Below are 17728 nucleotides of genomic sequence, written 5' to 3'. Positions count from 1 at the left end.
TATGTGTAGGATGAAGTAAAACCTGACAAATGGGTGAAAAGTGGCCGCTTGCAACAGATATGGCTGTTCTATAAACCATAGACGTCACTATCAGTTGACGAGAGAGCTCCTATAGATATTGCGCCACGGCTTCCCGTATGGGGCTGTGCCAGGCAGAGAGTCGTGGCAGCTTTTACTGTGAACTCAAACACACGCTGCGTTCTAACGCCAGATTTGGGTGGAAACAGGAAAAAGGTTTTAGTGCATACAAGCTGGCAGGAGTGTCTCAAGAGTGAATTGGTCGAGGATTCAAGGTAAATATTATATAAAATAGCACCATGCATGCACTTTGAAACGCTGTGGAAAAAAGTTAAATGAATGGAAAAAAATTGCGTATTTTTAGCATGAAATATTTACATAAAATAACTGATGAATGCCCGTTTTTTGGGGTTTTTTTTGCTTTTTTTTAACCAAGAATCTAGACTGTTTTACTTTCACATCTAGAAATTCCAGGATTTCGGCATTATTTACAAGAATTTCCAACCGTAAAAGCTCTTTGTTTTGTGATGGCTGCCAGGTTCGATTTTGCATCCATACACAATAGTGTAACTTTACGTTTAAACAATCAGGTCATTTTCCGTCAACTGCCTGTTTATTTTAAAAAAACAACAACTAGTAATTTAGACATTTATGCATCCATACAAAACACAAATTCGGCTTTTACGTATTTATTTTATGTAACATTTCAATCTAAAAACGACGAAGGCCAGATAGTCTGCAAAAGATGCTGAGGCAATAATGACATTGGAATTTAACCTAAATAAGTTGTGATTCTATATACAAAAATGCTAAATTTGCTTTTGTTGAGTAAAATTAAGATAGTTCCGCATGCTCTCCTCAAGTTTAAGTTTCTGATGTGAAAACTGAGTGATTTGTTAGCTGTTGAAAACATGTCAAAATTGCACCAAAAAAAAAAAGTCGCTATTTCTGGGAAAAACTTTATATGATATGTTAAATATTGCTATTGATCCTGAAATTATAGGTGATTATCTTTGCATTTGGTAAAAGCTGAGAATTTTATAACTATGTTTGTTATACTTTCCCATCAACTGATAGCGAAGTCTAAGTATAAACTTAAAGGGACAGAAAAAAATACTGAATTAATGATAATTAGGTACAGAAAGACATTTGCTCAAAGCATTGAATCACAAATTTTTTTACCTTAGATTATAAAAAATATATATCCAAACAAAAAAATGGTACCTCTTTTGAGCTCAGACATGTATTGCTGTGTTGACTATGATGTCAGTTATGCTCACGCGCACAGACACTGTTAGACTTGAACAAAGGTGCATTGGACAATGAGTTTTACTGACATTAAAAGGAATCTGGGATGCTTGCATTTCATTGGCTAAAGTAGAACCAGCATTATTACCGGTAATATGTATGCCCTTTCTAAGCATGGCCATTCTTATTGTATGTTTTTCTTCACTGCTGCACATCAGGAAATTAAGTTTTATTTTAAAGTAGATTATTTCTGCTTGAATGCACTTACCGGTATATGAATGTGTTGTCCGATGAAATTTTTGCTTGAAAATAGTTATGAGTCGTACTTTTAATACATTTCTGGTAAGTTTTTAACATACAAAATGCACAACCCCTCAGTTGTTCCTTACAACAAATAACCCATCCTTTCACTTATAAAAGTTAAAATTTCAATAAAGGAACAAAAGAGCATTGTTTTTTGTGGGTCTTTGATCTTTGGAAGTTGTGTTTGTCAAAGTCTGCTGTGAAGTCTCTGCTCAGTGTCTAGGATGGACGACAGTCTTGTGTAGGAAAGCCACAGCGTATTAAGTTACACATCGGCTGCATTGACTGGCTGCCAATATGTCTGAGGGAAAATGCTCCTCGGACAAGTTACTAAGATGGCAATCTACTGGAATCAGCATTACTTCACTATAATTATGGCCACCTTGCTTCTCACGCTGGAATTAACGACTGGTTTTGGAAGTTGTTTTCATCATAACTGTCTAACTATCAGATTGTGAAATGTGTCTACATATTCTGAAAAGCTATGAACTTTGTTTTTTAAAGCTGATTCGTCTGAAGATTGGAGGCCCATGGCCTTGCGCGTCACCCTGCCTGTATTTTATCCATCACATGCTTTTATTGTTCGACACACTGGTGGCTCACAAAGTTGTTTGCAAATCCACATTTTCCAAACATGTCACAGTGGCGTTCCTACTTCCAGGAATGCAAGGTTTGTTATGCCTTGACGGATATTGTGAATGTCATGAACCGTTGAACAGATCATTTGATTTCACAGAGGCTCAACAGCACAAAGTAAAGTCAGGATACAAAATGTTTTTTAAATATTAACACCCAAGACTCTTTGATTTTGGGAACAGCACAAGAGCTGGTGGGAAAATTGATCAGCTACACTTAATTTTCTTCGCCCCTTGGATGAAAAAAATAAATTATTAAGCTAATGAGCTCCAAAGCTGCGTTCAGACCAGGCACGTTTTTTCCTCGTCGCGTAATTAATTCCTATACAAAGTCAATGCAAACGCGAGTTTAAGTGCTACAGACGGCCTCGCGACAGGCGACATATATCAAGTGTGGCGGATGTCGCCAGTTTGACCCATAATGTCGCACATTCAAATTTCGCGCTGTCGATAGATGGCTGAGTTGAGCTGAGTCGCTATCCAACAAGAACGAAGTCATACATTGTGATATTACGAGATTACAGCCGTAATATTACAAAAAGTCATATATTGTAAAATTAAAGGATTATAATTGTAGAATTACAACACTGAAGCCACTTTGTTGCTTATTTTAATGCTACGTGAAGTTTTGGGGTTTCACAGGCTGAGACAAAGTTTTTATCAACACAAATCTACTTTTAGCCTAATTAGGTGAAGAGAATAGTAAAATTATGAGATTAAAGTAACTATATTACAAGTAATGTGAACCGGAGATGAATGGGGCTACGTGGACTTCAACTTTTGTTGACATAAAGGTCCGTGTGAATGCTGTAGAACATTTGGCAATGAAATAAATGTGTCCAATCTAAACATTTTAACACAATGCTGTCCATTACAGATTAGGTCAGTTTGACTGTCATGTCTTGTCAAGACCTTTACCACTATCACACTAAAGTGTTCCAATTCAATCTTTTTCATGTAACTTATGATGCGGTGAGCACAACTTGATTTTAATAGGATTTTTCACATTAAACTACAGACAATACTTTTTAAACCTATTGCGCAATCATAAAAGGAATATCAACACCAACATGGGTCAAATTAAGACAAACAGACAGTATAAGTAAACATATGGTTTATTGCAAATGTGCAGTTGTATCCAAAGAGCGTAACAAACAAATGTTTTCCGGATACTGTACAGCAATAATACCATTATCTTTACAAAACACAAGGTTTTAGAACTAACTCAAACACAACTTATCCCTGTGAATTTTAAACACATGGTCCTGGTAGTTGGCTCCTCTTTCTGCTGTTGTGATTAAACAAATTTAAAAAAAAAAAAAAGGAAAGGAAAATAAAATCTTTGGTAGCTTGAGAAAAATAAAACAGCATAAGCAGAGCTCTTAGAAATGCGTTTCTCTCTTGTACTACATACAGGCACTGTTGTCATGCCATCGTTATTAAAATGGCAAAAGAGTAACAAAACAGCAGATGGATTGAAAACATCTGAAATACCATCCACTGCTTGCCTTGCCTTCAGTGTCAGGAAAACAATCTCAGAAAAGCATTTACTTTACAAAACAAACGATTTTGTCAAATAACAAACAACAAGAAATACGGAATAGGGCAGGTGAATTACCCCCATTGGCAGCAAGCCCCAAGTGCAGATAATACAAGTTATTAATCACAACAGAATATGAATCAGTCCACCAACTCAATTACATTGCTCTAAGCTTGACCTCTGCTCATCTTGTTGATTACTTTTGTTAATGTGCGTCAACAGATAATACACAGAGGATAAGTCCATGTTAATGTGCACCTGGGAATTCTTGACACTTGCATTCAGGTATCCAACTGATCCACGAGATGGGGGCTCACTGCTTGTCAAAAAATCTCACGCGGGCCAACAGGAAGTAGCCTCACTTGTGCTCACACGTTCCAAATTAGCACCGGCAGGAACAGCCCAATCGAGATCAAAAGGACAATCACTGGGTAACTCTGAAAGCATCACTCATTTGTATCCGGTGGGCCTGCTCTTTATTCTTAACGCTCATTTTCTACAAGACAATACAGCGCAGAATTGGACGGGATGAGAGAACAGTTCGACACAGCGCTGGTCTGAAGTTTTGTGCTTATCAGAGTCAAGTGTTTGTCCCATCGGGCATTTATGGACACAATGCCAAGCCCTCAGCGCCACTATGGTTTTTCAGCGGCAGTAATTCTGTAGCGCAAAAAAAGCATGGAGGTCCATTGCTGAAAAGGGACAGTGGCTCTGCCCGCCCCAAGGCAGAGCCACTTACACAGCAGAGCCTGTATTGCGACTGCAGGTCTGCTGCTCTGACATCATCTGGACGCTCTGATTGTCCAGTGGGAGCAGAACATCTGTGGGGATTCGAGACTGGAACTTCTCTAGCTGTTCCGGACTTGCCAGGTTCTTCAGCAGGTAGTTTTCCCTCTCCAACTGGTCGTTTTTTTCCGCCAGCTCTTTGATCTGCTCCTTGAGAATTTCCACCTCCTCCCGCACCGCATACATTAGGTGGTTCTTGACCAGGTCCTGTAATGTTAACGGGAGAGAAGTGTATTAGTTTACTTTGTTAATCCATCATCTGCAGCTACATCATGTGCAGTTAGGAGCATGAGACTGATGCTACAAAGCAGTGATCCAGACTGCCCCTAAAATTTGACAAAGTGAAAGTCAACTTGTGTCAATTTAATATCTACTCATGTATGCACGGCCAGTAAATTAGCTATATACAGTGGGGAGAAAACAAGTATTTGATACACTGCCAATGGGTTTCCCCATTGGCAGTGTATCAAATACTTGTTCTCCCCACTGTATGTTGTTGTTGCTGTTATTAAATACGCCACAAAAAAGGAGGGCTTTTAAAGTATTATTGAGTGAAAATGTTTTCACAGAATTAACTGCCAATATCTTCAACTCACATGATGAAACCACAACAGAAATAGGAAAAACATCTCTAGAAAATTCCATGTGCGCAGTTTGGGCGAATTAAAGTACTATGTTTTGTAAAGTAAAAGGGAAAAAGCCTAAACTAAAAGGTCTGAAAAACTGCAACTTTATATCACATTAAATATATTTAAAATACATTTTTTTCTCTTATCGTTTGGCATTGTTATATTTGCGTGTGTGTTTTACTGTAAGCTTACCATTGCCTGCTCTATCTTGTTGTCAATGGCCACCACGCTAGCACCAGAGGCACTGCAAGAGAAAAAAAGAAAAACCGTTAATCTCCTTTTAAAACAACATATTTGTAAACTTACAAGAATACAATACATGTATACAGCACAACTGCTAAATGCACAGAGGGATGCAGCACAAAGGGGAAAAACCTGCAACAACTGAAAGCTCTTTGATCAGTTCTTTTTTCTTTGATGTAACGGTCACACATTGTGGCCTACTTGGCCGCATCCTTCTTTCAAATATACAAAATGCAGATAAAAACGCATTCCTTGCAGAGATTTAAGACGTATTTCGGATGAAATTATTAATTTTGTGGCACGACTACTAAAACTAATCGTCAATGGTTCAAACACAGAAATATTTGAAATGGCTAACACCCTCTGATTTAATAGTTCGACGGGATGATTTTTACCTGTTGTCAAGTTTGACCGACACAACATCTCCTCCGAGTAGCGAGGAGAAGAAAGATATGGAGAAGTTGTGCAGCTGGTAGACGGCAACCTCCATTGACGATTTAGCAAACATCTCCGTGCTCATGGTCAGTGCCAAACTCGTTTGGAAAATGCTTCTCGCCAAGTTTGCGAATCGGTTCCGTCTTCTAAAATTAATGCAAGTAAGTCCGCTTTGATGCTGTCGATGCACTAACTGCCAGGGCAAGTGCTGTGTCGTGATTAACTAAGCTCCGCTTCCTAATCAAGCGACTGTCTGCTGTGCTATTTTCTGCCACAAATCAGTATATAAACGCCTTGGCCTGTGACGTCATATGACGCGTGCATAATTTATTCAAATTAGTTGATGGCTCCGTTCGTTGAAGAGGGGAGGGTGGTGCGTTTGGGTATGCTGGGGAAACTTGGCATCGTATTCAGAAAAAGCCTATAATCACAAGTTAACCAGGAGCAACTTTTACATTAGAACTAGTGCGCATGAAAAGCACTAATTACAGTACCAATTAGTGATGTCTACTCAAATCACATTTTAAGGTTATTTTATAGTAAGTGCAAAGTGGGAATTATAGTACTATTGTCGGTTTGTTTATTTATTTATATGGGTGCACGTTGCAACTCACATGATTTTAATTTGGATCAGCCAACACGGGAATTTAATGTAATTTGTTGTTGGCATGAAATTATGTTCTTGTTACAAACGTGAGAGTGCACGAGATAAACAACTTCCCAAGTCACGCCTGGTTTATCTCTCATTGTTTTTTGTGACAGAATGTACAGTACTGCTAAGTGCACCACCATGTGCGGCGTGAAGGTAATTTTCCATTCTGTCTTTTGGTGAATTTCCCCTCCTTGTGTGCTCGCACTTTGTTGACATCTAGTGGCTATATTACATATTACAACAGCTCATACACAATGTGCAGTAGTAGGGTGAGTTTACTGAGTTATACATTCACACAGGAATTTTCCAGACGACTTTTTCTGAATCTATTTTTAAAATCTTCTGTCTTTTCCAAGCTGAGCTCGACCTTGGAAAATCGTTAAGGAATGAAATGCAGATCAGGCACATTGCATTCGTGCATACCAATAACATGCTAAATCTCACTAGACAAATCGTCAACCATGTGTGACCTTTTGACAACGTTATTTTGTGTGATGCAATATTAGCAGAGCACAGCGTCAAAAAGATTGTGGTGCTTGTTGCCCACAGAGCACGAGACGGAGAGGAAAAACATGCACGTTTTGTACGCGCAAAATTATTGTGCAATGCTAGTTGTTTTCACACGTACAAACACATTGAACGTGTGTCTGTGTATGTCACACTTTGTTCCAATTGTATCTGTGTAGGCTACTGATTTATTGCTTGCAACATTGGGTTTCATTGAGGATGTTTTTGTATGACGGCTGTAATTCCCTCGGCAATTGTTCTAAAATGTATACAACTGCTTCATGTTTGCACAGTGAATTTACTTAATAATGTTATCGTATACACTAGCTCAATACATTAAAATGGGTACAGTGCACAATCATCCAGCAGAACGGTGAGGAAAATAACATTTCATGCAGGTTATCTGTAAAATTACAATTCATTTAATTGGTGTTCTGCAAAATAAAACATTCCTCAATGCATGGATTTACCATGCCACATTGGCAGCAGAAATGGAACTGCAATAAAAATATGTGGAGTGTGAAGGCCTTTGAAGTTAAAGAGAAGACCCACTCAGTGGGGTCATAAGCTATTATGACCAAAGTCTGTGACAGTGCAGCTGTCAGCTTTAATATTAAAGAGCATATGACACGAGAAAAAAAGTCTTAAATGGCATTATTATGTGAATGAGAATCATATTTTGAGACGATTCGACTATATACAACAATTTAGCAAAGCACAGATGATGAGAAATTAGTCTTTTAATCTGCCGGTTAGCCACGCCTACCATTATAGGGCTTTCGCGTCCCCAACAGGTGGATGACGTCAGCGGTAGACTGGGCTCATCGGTTTTACTATTCAGCCCAGGGGAGGGCAAACCGGTCCTCGAGGGCCGCAGTGGGTCCTGGTCTTTGTTCAAACTTATTCAGCACAGACAGTTTAGCCAATGAGGTATCAGTGGAAACAAGAAGCACCTGACTGAAATTTACTGATTGCACTTGTAAGAAACCGGATTAGTGAAAGGCTGTCCTCATGATGGGTATGAACAAAAACCCGCACCCACTGTGGCCCTTTGTGGAATAGTTTGCCCACCCTTGATTCAGCCCATTGAGGGGGAATTGTTCAGAACGAGGAAAACGCGACGAAGAGAGCCGCAAAATGTCATTGTTTCAGTCTCTCTACTCCAATATTTTTACAGGATATTCTTTTTATCCAAGTATTTTTCCCCAATAGCTATATAAATGGCTTGAGAAGGACCAGTCAGCCCGTCGAGGGGGAACTATTCACAACGAGGAAAACGCGACAATGAGAGCGGCAAAATATCATTGTTTCTGTCTCTTTACTTCAATATTTTTACAGGATATTCTTTTTATCCAAGTATTTTCCCCAATAGCTATATAAATGGCTTGAGAAGGACCAGTCAGCCCGTCGAGGGGGAACTATTCACAACGAGGAAAACGCGACGAAGAGAGCGGCAAAATGTCATTGTTTCTGTCTCTTTACTTCAATATTTTTACAGGATATTCTTTTTATCCAAGTATTTTCCCCAATTGCTAAATAAATGGCATGGTCATGACAAATAACAGTCTTGTGCTGAATGTAATATGAAATAATAAAAATGCATTTATTCAGGACGACATGGCAAAATTACTCCATAATGGTCAAAACTGTCGACTTCACCTTTACTGTCGCACCTCCCGAACGATATTTTATGACACCTAAATTGGACATATGTCATTTCCCTTCCCCGGCTTCGGAGAATGTAAACAAACCAGAAGGCGTGACAGCTAGCCAACATGCTAACCCGAACCGAGTGATGCTTCAAAGTCTTCGAAGCGGAAAATCACACATAACTATCCTGGATTATTTAACATGACGACTCGGTTGTCGATTGCCTCCGTGGATCGGTAAACCGCCCGGCGGAGAGCAATTTACAGTTCGTTCCCCGGAGGAGGGTGGCTGGAGTTGTTGTGCAGCTAACGTGCTGCTGCTAATGAGCATTAGGAGAGCTTTTTACATGCCTATCAATGATCAAACGTAAGTAGTCCTTCATTTAAAGGAAGTTTGTAGTGTTTACTTTGTAATCGCTGTATTCATATTTGACATAATACAAAACAAGATGTTTACTCACTTCCTCGTAAGTCCAATGGTCCCACAGTAAATATCCACGGTGAATGGGAACCTTTTGAAACTCCAAAAAGGCGCATACGCCTCTCCCTCATACAGAATGATTTTTCTGCAGCCGTTTGGCTGGCGTGATGCGAAAAATAAACGTATTAATCCGCAAAATCAGCTGAATCCATCGTCCTCATACACAACAGTACACTGTAGCGTGAAGAGGACGTCTTCTACCGTACACGTCACAGCGCCCTCCTCCTCAATGCAAGACCGAAGCCGGAAGTCACTCATTTTCATGGCGCGGGATTCAAAAAACTAAATAAAAATAGCGATCGCTTCCACACACATCCAAGCGGCCCATATCATTCAGGGGCATAAAATACCGCGTGTATTATGAAATAAACATGCTTTTTCGTGTCACAGGCACTTTAAGCTTTGTGCTCTTGGGTTGAAGGGCTTATCTTGCCCTGATACAGTAGTCCTATTTGGGAGAGGGGAAGTTGTCATATCAATTTCCTTAAGTTTAGATGCACATACAATAAAATACAGACTCAAGGGCAAATCATAGTTAAATGATTCCCAGTGTGACAGATGTAGCGGTTTAAGGACATATAAAAGAGAGGATTTTAATTGAATCATTTTGAAACTCCGATAAATTCCCTCATACTTATGTGGAAAACTTCATAGCTCGTCTATGTTTTGCCTGCACCAATCTGTTCAAAAGCTTGCGATCATGGACCACTCTTTCCATCAAATGTTCCTTGTGGTACAGCCAACTAGGTTGTATAACACTGTGATTCATCTTCACCAATAGCTGAAGACGATTCGGGTGGAACCATAACACAAGTTTCCCAGCTCAAGAAGTGCTTTTTAGCCACCCCAAAAAAAGGACTACAAACCGCCAATGCATACTGCAAAATACAAGTCCTGACCTTGACTTTAAAGATATCAAAGGTGTTTTGTTTTTTCAATTGAAAGATAATATATATATATTCAATTTCCAGCTTTACTAGTACAAGCAGCAATGCATGTTGCGTGTTTGAACACAGAATCTCAAGGGTTGCCAAACGCTGTCTAAAGGGAAAACTAAAGTCAAATAACCAATGAATATAAAGTCAGAATATCAAGGAAGTTCTAATCACACTGCCTGTAAACTGCAATAGCTACAAATGCAATGCTCTATATAGTAATGTATATATAGGATTAGTTCAATTTAAAGAAACTGCATGCGTTAATTTCCTTTCAACACTGAAATATAACTATTTTTTTTAATGACCTAATGCTGTGCCACACCACTTACCGCCGGTCTGGTCTCTTGAATAAACTAGGTGAGTAAGGTGGCGAGTAGCTGAAAGGTCTGTCATGATAGCCAAAGTGCTGAAAGTGGCAGGCAAATCTCTGGGGTGGATCAGCATGGTGGAGGGCACATCCCGACAAATGTTGAGGAAAATTAGCCTCCGTTAGACATGTGTGACGCTGTCCCATGTTGGCCTCCAAGTGAAGCAGCACCCCTTTGACTCTTGCTCATTTCCACAATGACACAATGGGACAATTGATTACAAGCAACATCTCTGGACATGCCGTCAGTCATTGCTGTGCGTACCATGCTCAGACTGGCGCTTAAATTGGTATGATCTGACCTGCTCTATAACCACTAGCAACTAGAAGGTTAAGTCTGTGGATAACACACATCTGGAAGCAGCTGCCCTTTTAGTTGTTCTTTTACATACAACTTCTGGTCTGATGTAAGAAAATGTTTTTATTGAAAGCTACACAGAATTAATATCATATCGATCGTTGCGATTGAAACCAATGTTTCACAACCTTTATTTTGTCAAGCCAAGACATTTTACATTGAAAGGAAAATCTAATGATACCCCACCAAACAACATTATCACAAAAACTATGAATTTTGAAATAATTTTGAACTCGTCTCCATTTACATAACTATACCTGATGTCTGAATTTGGGTCTATTTTATTGAACACAAAGCACACACTCGAAATATTACTCTCATACTTTTATAGATGATCATTATACTGTATTTATTATAATTAAAAACATTACAATATATAAATATTTTTTTCATTACGGCATTATACATAGGTATCTTTGATAATTGATTGGGAGCAATGCCTAATTGTGATTGAAGCTTAAATCATCCAAATAAGTGTCCCTGCTCCAAAAGGGCTGCCTGGCCTTTATAACTTATTTTTACTCATTTAAAATGAATCACTCAACAGTAGATCCTTCTACAAATCATAAGAATGAGCAATTACCAATTCGGGGCCAAGTTATGTCATGATGATATTGCTTTTCCCTCGATGTGAAACAGTCAATCCCTCATCAAGGAGCATTTGCGATCACTCAACCCACACACAAGACCAACTATCAACGTTAATGGATTAGCTTGGAAGAAATCACTGTAAGTGACTGTAGTAATGATTCAATGGATGCATTCCAAAATGTCAGGTGGCACTTGCAATTGGCAGAGTGGTGTTAAAACAGCATGGAACTGTAAAAAGCTATGTCAAAGCCCTTGACGTTTTATGTGACACTTTACAACTCAAACAGCAGGAGGATTGTGACAATATATTAGTCAAAATCATCCATCGATTTTCCATTATTCTTGTCGTCATTACCATTGTGAGTGAGGTGACTTTCACTGGGATGTCAGACACACCCTGGATCGGTCACCGACCAATCGCAAGGAACTCAAAGACAAACAACCATTCGTGTTCACACTTGTGGAAATTTACAGAGTAGGGTCAAAACCACCTGACAACATTCATCTTTTCAATCAGCATACTGTCGACCTCAGCTGTCGAGACTTTGTGACATTGCGTGTACAGTATATGTCTCACTAGAGTTTCTCTCGGCTCTAGAATGATGACACTGATGGGTACATACTGTACTGCAGCACCATCATGAATAATTCTGTGTGGTACTCAAAATAGAGAAGCTACAATCCAGAAAAGAATGATTTAAATGCAAACCATGCTTCGAGGTTTATTCTGTCTTAGTTTGGAAGTTTCATATTCACTGCAACGTCACTTGATCAATTCACACATTAGCATATTCTTCCACGTAAATGGCAGGCTATACATTGACAGGGTTTTCCATAATGACATAATGGGCAGTCTCTGAACCACAAGGGTGATTCCTGGTTGGGTATGTGCAAAGAAATCACTTAGAAAGACAAACAATGTGGCTTTGGTTGTCAAGGCTATAGCAATAATAAGAACTAGAAATAGACACTTGATTTGCATTCCAAAGTCAGGACTTTTGGTGTTAACATGTAATTTACTTGCCAAAAACATACATGGCTGCAAACAGAAAATGCAAAGAGGTATGATTCTTGTCACATTTAATTAGGACTTCATGGAGGCGAATTCTAAGACGGTGCAATACTTGAATACTTTACAAAGCAATTCAAGTATTTTAAATTTATGCATTAAACGTTCTTCTCTTGGTACATAAGGGAATTTAATGAGAATTATCTTGCATCATTTGATTAGATGTGGCCTATCTTGCTAACCCTCCAGCTCTTGTCTAATACTGTATTCCCTTAATTTGCCTGCTTTTTTTTTGTTATCTCGTTCCAGCCGGGTGTGCAGCTGTGTGACCCAAGTCACAAACAACTGGGACTAACCCTGAGGGGAGCCAGGCCTTCAAGTATGTGTATGTGAGATTATAGGCTGACTCGTGTTTGTTTGGTGCAGTCGGCCACGCGTTCTCGTTCCAGCACACCACAGCATGTGTACGTTTTTCATATGAGGGTGACTGATGCCCCGCTAATATTTGCAAACACAGAGTCCATTCCCAGAGACTCCAGCAGATTTGCCTGCAGAGTTGTGGAGCTGACTGGGTGTCACCTGTGACATGAGGATGAAACAATAGCTATGTTCCCATGGGTAAATGTAGAAAAAGTCATTTTCAGTTACTTCTGAGGGGACTGAATGTGTTGACAGCTGGTAAAACCGCTGACTATGTAGATTGCTTACGTTTTTGTCAGTTTTAAAAGGTAAAAAAAAATTGGTTATTTTTATTCATACTGTATATATATCTATATATCTATCTATATATATATGTATATATATGTATATATATGTATATATATGTATATATATGTATCTAGATAGATAGATAGATAGATAGATAGATAGATAGATAGATAGATAGATAGATAGATAGATAGATAGATAGATAGATAGATAGATAGATAGATAGATAGATAGATAGATAGATAGATAGATAGATAGATAGATAGATAGATAGATAGATAGATAGATAGATAGATAGATAGATAGATAGATAGATAGATAGGGTATCACAAAAGTGAGTACACCCCTCGCATTTCTGCAGATATTTAAGGGGGGACAACACTGTGGGACAACACTGACAAAATGACACTTTGACAATCTTTTCATGGGACAACACTGATAAAATGACACTTTGACACAATGAAAAGTAGTGTCTGTGCAGCTTATGTAATAGAGTTAATTTATTTTCCCCTCAAAATAACTCAAAATATAGCCATTGATATGTAAACCCCTGGCAACAAAAGTGAGTACACCCCTATGTACAGTGGGGAGAACAAGTATTTGATACACTGCCAATGGGTTTTCCCATTGACTGTGTAGCAAATACTTGTTCTCCCCACTGTAATCACGTACATCCCTAAATGTCCAAATTGAGTACTGCTTGTCATTTTCCCTCCAAAATGTCATGTGACTCATTACGGGAGTGCTGTCAGCATTGCTGCAGAGATTGAAGAGGTGGGGGGATCAGCCTGTTAGTGCTCAGACCATACGCCGTACTCTACATCAAATTGATGTGCATGGCGGTCACCCCAGGAGGAAGCCTCTTCTGAAGACGGTACACAAGAAAGCCCGTAAACAGTTTGCTGAATACATGTCAACAAAGCACATAGATTACTGGAACCATGTCCTATGGTCTGATGAGACGAAGATTAGTTTGTTTGGTTCCTATGGTCTCAAGCATGTGTGGTGGCGACCAGGTGAGGAGTACAAAGATAAGTGTGTCATGCCTACAGTCAAGCATGGCGATGGGAATGACCCTCCCACCTCTTCAATCTCTGCAGCAATGCTGGCAGCACTCCTGTAACGAGTCACGGGACATTTTGGAGGGAAAATGACAAGCAGTACTCAATTTGGACATTTAGGGATGTGCGTAGTTCCCATGTAGTGTGCTCACTTTTGTTGCCAGGGGTTTAGATATTAATGGCTATATTTTAAGGGGAAAATAAATTAACTCTATTATATAAGCTGCACACTCATTGTGTCAAAGTGTCATTTTGTCAGTGTTGTCCCATGAAGAGGTGTGCTCACCTTTGTGATACACTGTACATATATATATATATACATATATGTGTGTATATATTATATATACGGATGTCCCAATCACATATTTTTGCATCCGAGTCTTAGTCTCCTGATTTTAAGAATGTGCCAATACCAAGTCCTGATCCGATACTGGAAAAAATAAGTCTTCGTGAGTGTTGCGGAGTAAAAATGTATATATTTTTGTTTCTTTTGGCAATGCCATTGTGGTCTTTCTGGATTATTTTGTTACTTCAAGCCCTTAAAAATTTAATTAATTAATTTAATTAAAAATTAGGGGGGGGAATTAAACCCGATCTTGAACCCGATATACATACATACAGTACATACATACATGCATACATACATACAGTACATACATACATACATACATACATACATACATACATACATACATACATACATACATACATACATACATACATACGTATGTACGTATGTATGTATGTATGTACGTACACAAGAAAGCCTGTAAACGTGTGTACATACATACATACATACATTCCTGCCTGTTGTTAGCTGGGATAGGCTCCAGCCACCCTGCGACACTTGTGAGGACAAGCTGTTCAGAAGGTGAATGAATGAATGAATATACTGAAATGATGTACTGTATGTTAGGCAACATAAAAGAGGTACCATATTTGGAAACAAATGCAGTCATTAAACTGTCACATTGAACATTTCATTTTCAACTGAAAGAAACAGCATTTGCTCCAATTGTATGGACCTACCCCTGCATTAGGGAGAGACTGTCACCCCATTAACACGTTGTAAAAGGACACCATTGAGAACTTTGATTGACTGCTAAGAACACTGTCTCAGTGCATTACGACCTCAGGCAAGCGTTTTCACATGTAAATACGCGGCGATACTGACAATTCATACTATTGTAATAAGACCGTTTACTTAATAATTCTCACCCAAAGAATGTTCACTTGGAAAAACAATATACCTCAGACCCTGAGCATATTTGTCACTTTGTATAGCTCAATTTATTGGACCACGGAGGCTCAAGAAAACATACGGTCTGTTCTTCTGCAGGGGGGTGACATGAGAAACAGATGCAAAGTGAAAGGATGGTCTGAAAAGGAGTTGGAGAGTCCATAATGTTTCCTCAGGATGTCTCAGTGGTGAAGATCCCAAACCAACATATGCATATGATTTATTTATATGATTTATCTGGATTGGTCCAGATGTGCTATTCGTGTTGAGATCATTACAGGAAGCTTTTAAGTATCTTTAATAAGGAAGTGCTTTTGTATGTAGTACAGAAGCAGTCTTTGGCAAGTGTTCTTTAATGATCTTTCAATATGTAAAAATTCATTATCGCAAAAATGTATGTCTGTGTGTGTATACAGTATATGGCATTACTGTAAGATACTGATTCAGGATAATGATACAAAGTTTTTTTTTTTTTTTTTTTTTTTACTTTTTTGGAGCAATTTGTACAAGAAATGCACTCAAGATTTAACAGTATTTTTCACATTTGTAAAAAAAAAAAAAAAAAAAAGCAGTGTCCAGACTATACCGACACTACATATGGACCGCTATTCTAAGCCACTATGGATTGCTCTGGCAATGACAGTGAATCTATTCTTCTTATTTTGTATAACAAGATAGTGTACCAACAACATGCATCCGAAGGTCAAAGTTTAAGCCTCAAATGCTACTTATTGTTTGAACTGAAAAGACTTGAATAAAATATTACATACCTACCGGTAATATCCAGTCAGGCCATGAAAGAGATGGCATCATCAAGCTTTTGAGTTTATAGTTTCATAATTGTTTACTTTATGACCTCAAACTATCAACAGTACAGATGTCTAAATAAATCCGCTGTGATTGATGTGGTAGCATTACATAACAGCTCATGTGGCTCAATATGATGGATATAAGATGTCACTGAATGTTTACGTATATGACTTTAAAAAATTGCAAAGATGCCTACATGATTATTAATATACAATCGTATTTACAACATCATGCATATCATATGTATTGCATTTGTATCGTGCACTGTAAACATTCAGCAAAGGCCACACAAAGATCATAAAATACTATTAATTGGATGAGTGTGTCTGTGTTTTTTCAACTTGAACTTTAACTTCTAAAAATACATTTTACAGCAATTTAATTTGTGAAATCTGCTCCCTTCAAGAAACAAACAGGAAATACTTCACATGTGACTCTTGAACTTGGAGTTGGCTTCAATACACGAGAAATATTTTTGATTTTCCTGGTTTCAAAATTGGACAGATGAGCAAGTAAACATTATCATCTGTTGCAGCCGTTGCATAAAAGTTCAAGTCAACACTGTTGCGTGTACATGAGAGGTCCAAAGTTCAATACACCATCTTCGTATCACATTTAGCAGGCACGCAAAGAACAAGATCAGTGACACACTACCTTACTGTACATGCAAAGGTGTGCACTCAAGCATGAATGTCAACAACACAATACTTCATGTCCATGCGTGCAGGCAAAAATAACACGTCAACACAAATGCGAATGCTGTACGTGCACATCAGGCACGTACGAAACACTGTAAGTACATAGAATTTCGATACCAATAAATAATCAGATTTTTTTTTAATTAATCAAAAGTTGTAAAGGGTACAAAAAATGTGATTGTAACTTGTAAACAAGTAACATTCACCCAATTATTTTCCATACTGTTTATCCTCATTATCTTGACTTTTGGTCACTTCCTAGACCAGTTGCCAGTAAATCCAGGGCACAAAATGCATTCACACTTACATTCACATCCATAGACAATTAGACTTCAAATCAAACTTACATACTGCACATGGTTTTGGTTTTGGGAGGAAAGCTCACACAAGTACAGGGGAGATCAACAAACTCCACAAAGGAAGTCCAGTCCCTTAACTGCTTCAGAACAAAACCACTATACAGGAAGTTACTAGACTGTTTAGCTTTTATTGTAAGCAGTGTTGTCAGTAACGCATTACTAATTTACTGTAATCTGATTACTTTCTTTCAGTAACGAGTAATCTAATGCGTTCATTTTTCCAAACTAGTAATCTGATTAGAGTTAGTTTCCCTAATGTCTGTTCGTTACTATTTTGTTATTGCCTCTTAATGTATGTAGAATGAAGAATATTGTAGTTATGTACGAAGAGCATTTTGAATAGAAAATGCTAGAAAGTTTCTCGGTACATGTTCGCTTCCATGGTAACCGCTCACAGCTACTTCATGTTCTGGTCTTGAGTCAGACCCGCTAAGAGTTTTGGGACTGAGAAAGGAATGGGCCA

At 38.4% G+C, this 17728-nt stretch overlaps 1 protein-coding gene across 2 annotated transcripts in view; it reads right to left on the bottom strand.

Annotated features, from left to right (window-relative positions):
• Window positions 1-3301: 3301 nt before the first annotated feature.
• The window catches only part of tsc22d3 (TSC22 domain family, member 3), a 50869-nt gene continuing 36442 nt past the window's right edge, over window positions 3302-17728 (bottom strand). Inside the window, exons 1-3 of one of the 2 annotated variants that reach the window (XM_057850034.1) lie at window positions 5798-6361; window positions 5352-5403; window positions 3302-4737 (exon numbers count right to left, since the gene is read on the bottom strand). In XM_057850034.1, coding sequence (XP_057706017.1) covers window positions 4480-4737; window positions 5352-5403; window positions 5798-5922 — 435 coding nt within the window. In that variant the 5' untranslated portion in view covers window positions 5923-6361 and the 3' untranslated portion in view covers window positions 3302-4479. Of the gene's footprint in view, window positions 4738-5351; window positions 5404-5797; window positions 6362-17728 lie in introns of those variants that run through there. The other variant, XM_057850033.1, reaches the window with a different exon arrangement.

Source organism: Corythoichthys intestinalis, chromosome 11 (assembly GCF_030265065.1).
Source record: "Corythoichthys intestinalis isolate RoL2023-P3 chromosome 11, ASM3026506v1, whole genome shotgun sequence".
In the NCBI taxonomy this organism is placed as follows: Eukaryota; Metazoa; Chordata; class Actinopteri; order Syngnathiformes; family Syngnathidae; genus Corythoichthys; species Corythoichthys intestinalis.
Note: the sequence above shows the minus strand (reverse complement) of the source record. Positions and strands in the feature narration are given on the sequence as shown.